This window comes from Oratosquilla oratoria, chromosome 41 (genome assembly GCF_046742065.1).
Source record: "Oratosquilla oratoria isolate Oo_2021 chromosome 41, ASM4674206v1, whole genome shotgun sequence".
Lineage (NCBI taxonomy): Eukaryota > Metazoa > Arthropoda > Malacostraca > Stomatopoda > Squillidae > Oratosquilla > Oratosquilla oratoria.
Genome location: NC_134817.1, coordinates 25124697 through 25132196, shown reverse-complemented (window position 1 = coordinate 25132196; position 7500 = coordinate 25124697). Strand labels below are relative to the sequence as shown.

At 41.6% G+C, this 7500-nt stretch overlaps 1 protein-coding gene across 9 annotated transcripts in view; it reads right to left on the bottom strand.

Annotated features, from left to right (window-relative positions):
- Positions 1 to 2200: 2200 nt before the first annotated feature.
- The window catches only part of LOC143021049 (uncharacterized), a 364105-nt gene continuing 358805 nt past the window's right edge, over positions 2201 to 7500 (bottom strand). For 8 of the 9 annotated variants that reach the window (XM_076178249.1, XM_076178248.1, XM_076178247.1 and 5 more), the window contains one exon: positions 2201 to 7494. In XM_076178249.1, the coding sequence (XP_076034364.1) occupies positions 6217 to 7494 (1278 nt within the window). In that variant the 3' untranslated portion in view covers positions 2201 to 6216. The remainder of the gene's footprint in view (positions 7495 to 7500) is intronic. The other variant, XM_076178255.1, reaches the window with a different exon arrangement.

Genomic DNA, 7500 nt, shown 5'->3' with positions numbered 1-7500 from the left:
ATAACCATACATAGTTATGTTCGCATACATGCATGCATATTGCGTGTTAAGAGTGTAGAAGTATACAATCACATCTGTGTATAAACAGTAAGACTAAAATGCATTCTCACAAAAGTAGTAGTAATAAGGTGATGAAAAAACTCACTGCTGTACTTCACAAAACTGCAACAGTGACTACAGTGCATTCAAGTGTCTTCTAGGTGTGAAACAGTGCCCAAGTATGTTCAACATCTCTGTTACTTGATGTGGAAGTGGACACTGTTCATAGTTAGACATCAGCCAACTTCCCGCCATTTTGTTTATAAATCCATTTCTTCTTTTTCTGCACAGAAGTTTTATTAACACTTTGGCCTGTTGCAACCAACAGATCCGTCACGGTTTTATATATATGTATAATATATATATATATATTTTTTTTTAGATTTTTTTTTTTTTTTAGTTTATTAATCTGTAGCACGCCTGGGCGGCAACGTGGGGGAGGCGAGTCAACAACAACATGGGTTATAATATATATGTATATGTACATGTATGGGAATATATGTATATGCATATGTATATATGTACATATATATATATATATATATATATATACAATATATATATATATATATATATACATATATATATGTGTATATACAATATATTATATATATATATATATATATATATATATATATATATATATATATATATATATATATATATATATATATATATATATTATATATATTATATATATACAATATATATCTATATATATTATATATATACTATATATATATATATATATACAAATATATATATATTATATATATATATACAATATATATATATCTATATATACATATGTAATATATATATATACATATGTAATATATATATATATGTTGCAGCGGTGGCACTGCGTGTAAAGTGGTGGGGGGGGTGTTATCAGCTTATTATTCACATCCTTTATGTTAACCTGTGTTTATGTACGTTTTCCGTGTGCATGTGGACCTGCGAATTGGTGTTGAATACTGGGTCGGTTTGTCAGCAACACGTGAGATGAAAGATGGAAGCCACTCTATTGAAGTGATGTATTTAGGTATCTACTGATTCAACTTGTTGACTTAATCAGCCAAAAAGGTGGGGGAAGGAAAAGAAATTTGAGAGATTCATTTAAAGATATTCTCAAGGCAGAAATTCTTACGGGAAACGACAACAACAATGTGAGTTTTCTTTACGAGTCGAAAAAAGGAAAATATTGATTTTTTTCAGGAAACTTTTGAAAAAAAAAAAAATTATCTTTTTTTTTTAAAGGGGAAATTGTTCGGAAAAAAATCGTGAATGGCTTAGAGCAAAAGTGACATCAAGTTGCTTGCTACCCAGACCTTCTACGCCATGAAGGATAATAAATAGTCCAAATGGAGGTGGAGTGTGAGACACATAGAGGAAAGTATACATAAGGCACCCATGTAACCTCTAGCTCTTGCCGATCAGAGTCGACTCTGACGTCATCGTCGTCTTCCTTTTTATTCTTCTACCAAAAGGTCTCAGGTTCTCTGCAGACAGGGCTTTCTCTTTCTCCCTCTCCTTTTCTCAAGACCTTTTCAAATCGGTCTTTTTTTATGAAGACCTTGATACTGAGAGGGATTTCTCTTCAAGACCTTAGACGACTGTCTCTCTTTCAATATTTTTTTTCTAGGTGGTTTTGTTTTTTCCAAGACCTTTGACGACTGTCTTTCTTTCAAGATTTTTTTTTCTAGTTTTTTTTTTCAAGACCTTACACGACTTACTCTCTCTCCCTCTTTTCCAAGACCTATTTTTTTTTATTTGGGTCTTTCTCTTTTATGACCTTTTTACTCCGAAGTTCTTTCTATAAAACTCTTTAGTTAGACGACTATCAAGACTCTTTACAGGTCTCTCTCTTTCATCTGGTTCTTCTTCCTTGAAGACCTTTTTCTTCAGACTCTCGTCCAAGGATTTTCCTTCTGCTTATGAGATGTAGAGACTTGTTCAGGTCTTTATTCTGGAACATTCTTTTTCGTTTCTGGGAACACGAGATGCGTTGGGTCTCTATAGGTCTATCTTATTCTCGTTTCTGAGATGAAGGGGACTTGACAAAGTCTCAAAGACCCTTTTCACTTCCAGTTTTCTTGTTGGAAAGACTTCGTTTGGTCTTTCTTCTTTTCCCTTAATTTGTCTAGCATTTTATGCGGACTGCAAGGGGAAGATCGTGTCTTCTATCAATTTTTTTTTTTTAACATTTTTATTATCAAAACTTCTACTTCCATTTTTGAGATCAAGGAAAACTTTGATTGGGTCTTTTCCTGTCAACTTTTCTCATTATTATTATTTTTTTTTGTTGGGGGGGGGGGCGAGGGGAGAGCCAAGGTCTTCTAAAGTATTTTCTTTAATGTCTCCTTCGGTCAATGTAAACAAAGACTGGTTCAACTCAGGACGAGCACAATTGCAGTAACAAGTCTCACTGAAGTTCAATGCATTATCTTCTATCGTTTTGCAACAAAAACTCAAAATCCTTCTCTCCTTTTGAGACAATAAACATTCTTTTATCTATTTTTTTTTTAGATTAACAATACAGGACAAAGCAGATACGCTAGATTTTTTCTTTTTCTTTTTCATCAAACGCTGACTGCTGTCAACAACGCATTGCATATCGCTGTAACTCCGTGTCTAACTCTTATAATACTTCCATGTTAACAGACCCTTCAAGAATGGAGCTGTAGCCTATCTTCAGTACTAAACCTTCCCCGCTTTGAGAAGAAACAAAAAACGAAGAATTCTTGTTTGGCTTTTAGTTTTCTATCGCCACATGTAGGCCAATTCATTTCTCATAATAACCTTATTGATGGAGCAGCAGCAGCGACCACAGCGTGATTAAGAATGAGGTAGAGATTGATACCATCTTTTTCTTATCTGAAGTTCGCAAACATATTTTGAGGAGAAGTTGGTTGGATTGCAAATGTTGTGGACGATGGACTAGAAGTAATGTTTGATAAATATAGTGACAATTATGTGTGTATGTGTGTGTGTATAAATATCTGTGTATATGTGTGTGCACGTGCGTGAATATATATGAATGTAAATTTGTGTGCGTGCGTGTGTGTGTGTGCACAAATGTGTGTATTAATCTGAGGATATGAGTATGCATGTGCATGTGTGCATGTAATCATTTGTGTGTGTATATGCGTGTGTGTGTACACATAACTGTGTGTATTAATCTGTGGATATGAGTGTGCATGTGCATGTACGTGTGTATGTAATCATTTGCGTGTGTATATGTGTGTGAGTATAAAATGTAAGCCTATGTAAAACCTAGCCAGATTAGACGAAGAATATTATTGGGATGTAAATATATTTGCTCCGCCCTCTCCCCTCCCCCCTCCCCCCCTCATCCTACTCTAGCCGACAAACACCGAAACATTACGGAAAAGGAAATGAGAGAAGATGACACTGATGGTGATACTTTGTCTAGTTAATCTAGCTATTGTTTAGCCATTCAACAAAATCGATGAGAACAATCCGTTCAATACAGTGGCGCATTGTATAGATGATGCTACAACAAGCGGCGGACGATTTTTAAATTTATTCATTTATTATTATTATTATTTTCACTAGTGTCAGTGGCAGAGGGATCTTCCCTCAGCTGAATAAAATCGCCTGACGGCAGATAAATTAAAGGTGTGAGTCTATCTTGGAACTAAAGAGGAGATAAGAACATAAGGATGGAGGAGAGTGCAAGAGACCATAAGGTCTACACTGGGCAGTTCCATGTCCATTACCACTTATCCCCATCCATTAAGTTACCTGATCTTCCTTTATAACAACCAATGATAGAGATAAAATCTATATTTCGAGGAATATATATATGATGTATATATATATGTAATTATATATATATATATTGAGACATTCTGACAGGTTGACGTAAGTGGAGTAGGAAATACAGGAGTCTTAGTCTTGAGTTTATTCCTGACTAGTTTCGCAGGTATGCTTTTTCAAAACATACCTGCAAAACTAGTCAGGAATAAAATCAAAAGTAAGACTCCTGTGTTTCCTACTCCATTTACGTCATATATATATATATATATATATTATATATATATACTTAGCCAGAAAAAAGACTCGCATCTCTGTTCTTACAACCCCCAAGGATAACGTTCCAAAAGCCCAAAGGGGTCACGACCAATTCAAGCCACGTTCAGACCAAGGGCCACTTTTCAGTGGGGACAGGAGCCTACGCCAGGAGGTCCTGAGTAGCTGCGGCCAAAGCCGTCCTTTTTGCCCTACTATGCGCCGCTTGAACTGTGTTGGGGCAGGTAACGTTCCCTGCTGGGAATCGGAGAGGAGTGTGGGATTCGAACCCGACCAAGCAAATGCGAGACCAGCACGCTTCCAATTAGGCCACTCAGTGACGTCATAATAGGATAGTCAGCGCTTGCCAGAGCAAAATCTTTAAGGTTGACCATTGTATCGAAAGGGATGATGACGAAAAAAAAAAAAAAAGAATATTGGATGAAGACGCCTATGTTATGAAATGCTACAAGAGGAGATTTCCATTAGTGAACGATACATTAGGTGAACGATCGATAAAGGAAAAATGGGTTGAAGCTGTCTTGGTGAGAATGTGAAGTCGTGAAATGTGACATTAATTCTAGTATTATATATATATTTTTTTTTCGTTCATTGTGAAAATTGAATTTTGAGTCACTAAATGGTTGATAAACTTGCAACACTTCCAAACGTGTGTGTGTGTGTGCGTGTGTGTGTGTGTGTACGCACATACACTGTATTTTTGCTAATATGGATATTTGTATTTATTTACATAAGTACACACGTACGTGCGTGCGCACATACACACCACACACACATACACGAATACACACACAAACACATCCATGTCCATATGTACACACAAACACGTGCTCACACACTGAAACATTACATGCATGCACGCACGCACGCGCACACACACACGCGCGCGCTCACTTACAAGTACATAAGCACACATATGCACACACACAAACACAACATGCGCGCACGCACATACACACACAGTGTACATATCTACCGACCAATTAGTTCCTGTACACCTGAACATTGATAACCTATCCTTTAAAGGAAATCAGAGAGAAACAATACGATGGACTGTTTCGCTTGATGAAACTATGGAAAGGTGATTATTTTGGAGCCGTGATGATGACCTTAGAACAGTGGTGATGACCTTAGGGCAGTGATGATGACCTTAGAGCAGTGGTAATGAACTTAGAGAAGTGGTGATGACCTTAGGGCAGTGGTGATGACCTTAGAGCAGTGGTGATGACCTTTGAGAAATAGTGATGACCTAAGAGGTGTGGTGATGACCTTTGAGAATGGTGATGATCTTACAGCAGTGGTGATGACCTTAGCTCAGTGGTGATGACCTTAGATCAGTGATGACCTAAGAGCTGTGGTGATGACCTTTGAGAATGGTGATGACCTTACAGCAGTGGTGATGACCTTAGCTCAGTGGTGATGACCTTAGATCAGTGATGACCTAAGAGCTGTGGTGATGACCTGATCGCAGTAGTGATGACCTAAGAGCAGTGGTGATGACCTAGGTTCTAGTGAAGAAGGTGCAAGTGTTGGTGGTGTGCTGGTGCAAATGACCTGTGGTGTTCAGATGCAATGGAGGGTGATCATCGTTTAATGATGGTGGTGGTGCTTTATTAGTTTCCATCTGGTTTTGATGTAAATCGATGACAAGCGTCGAATTTTCCCAACTGTATGCACAGACATACTCGAAAAACATACACAGACGTACACACATTAAAACACTTTGTCTTGAATTGGAAGCGAATCTTAATGCCTAATGAAATTTGTACCTTCCCGCGAAAAAAAAAAAATCCGTAAATATCACCTTCACTACTGCTGGGCCGCTGTTTGTTATCATTTCATTTGAATATACTACATGGCACCTAGACGACCCTTAGTCATCGGTAGACAGTCAAGAGTGTTGACATTGGTGACTCTTTATATGACTTTTCCATCTATTTATAGCAATATTTCTTTTATTTCTTTGTTTTCAGATGCGGTATCTTTTTCTTTGTCTTCCATTTTCACTCGTCCTTGGCGATTTAGTAATTATGGAGTAAAAGACGCCTTTTAGATGTGACTCGCGAGTTACAGATACACAAGTATGACACCATTACAGGCGAGTTCTCCGAAGACCTGCTGCTACTGCTCCTGCGGGGGTCGCAGCAGGGGCTCTGCTTCCTGCTTGCGAGGGGCGTTGCGTTGGGGCGACGGTGCCTTCGCCACGCTCTCCCGCGACCCATTCCCGGACATGACGCTGACGGAGCGCTGAAGGGAAGCCAGCATGGCGGACACCGTCGGAGGTCCCCTCCTCTCCAAGAGACTCTTGGACTTCCCTTCCCTCTTCGACTTCGGATCCTCTTGCGAAGTCCCGGAGGTCGCGAGGCTGGCTCGCGGGAGGACGGGGGAGTTGTCCACGGAGGGCGTGCACATGCTGATGGACCGCTTCGACATCAGCGTCCGCCTCTTCGCCTCCAGGAGGCGGTGGTCGGAGTGGGTCGTTAGCTGGTCGTCACACATGCTCTTGTGTCGGACGAGCTGTTGCTTCCGGGCCGTCGTGTACAGGATCCTGTCCAGGAGGAACTTTTCCGCCGGGGACAACGTGGCCAGCTGGTTCAGCAGCTTTGACAGCTTCCTCTGTTTGGGCCCGGCCTTGAAGAGCTCGGAGCTACGGCTGACGAGAAGCTGCGACCGGCTTCGGTAGAGCGCCGTGAACTCCTGCTCCAGCACAGGCTGCTCGTCCAGGCTGTACATTCTGGCGTAGTGCCGGAGACGCTCCCGTTCGGTGTGGATCACCTTCTCCAGCCGAAGGACATCGTTATCACTGAGGTCGTTGAGGTTGGAGGAGATGAGCGCTTCGTGAAGGTCCACCAGGCCGCTGTGGACGCGCCCGGCCTCGATGTCCCGGTCTACCTGCTTTGCTACGCCCCTCTGCTTCTTGGCCAGTTCCTCGGCCAGCATCTGCACCTCCCAGTCCTGTGAATTGAGCGTCTGGGTCGGACAGGCACCTTCTTCGACATCGCCCAGGACTTCGGAGGTCACGAATTCCTCCTCGTTGACGTAGTCGCTGGGGATGCCAGGGACGGCGTGATCATCGTCCGAGGACAGGGAGTGGATGTCTTCGTCCGTCGAGGACCCAATGTCAAGGGCCACCTCCCCAACGGGCCGGGAGGTCAAGGACGAGGTTCTAGTCCAGTTGTTGGGGAACTCGAGCCGCCAGAGTTCCTCTGCGGTTCCTGCGTCTAAGGACCGCGACATTCGGGGGAGTCGCGGACGCTCCTGCTCTTCGTCGCTGACTTCGATGGAGCCCTCGTAGTTCGTGGAAGGGTATTCGTCGTCGAGCTGGGCGAGATCGTCGTCCTCCTCGTCAGGGGACATCCTCGGTGTGTGGTGGATGATGGATTCGATCGAGTCGCAGCGCTGCAT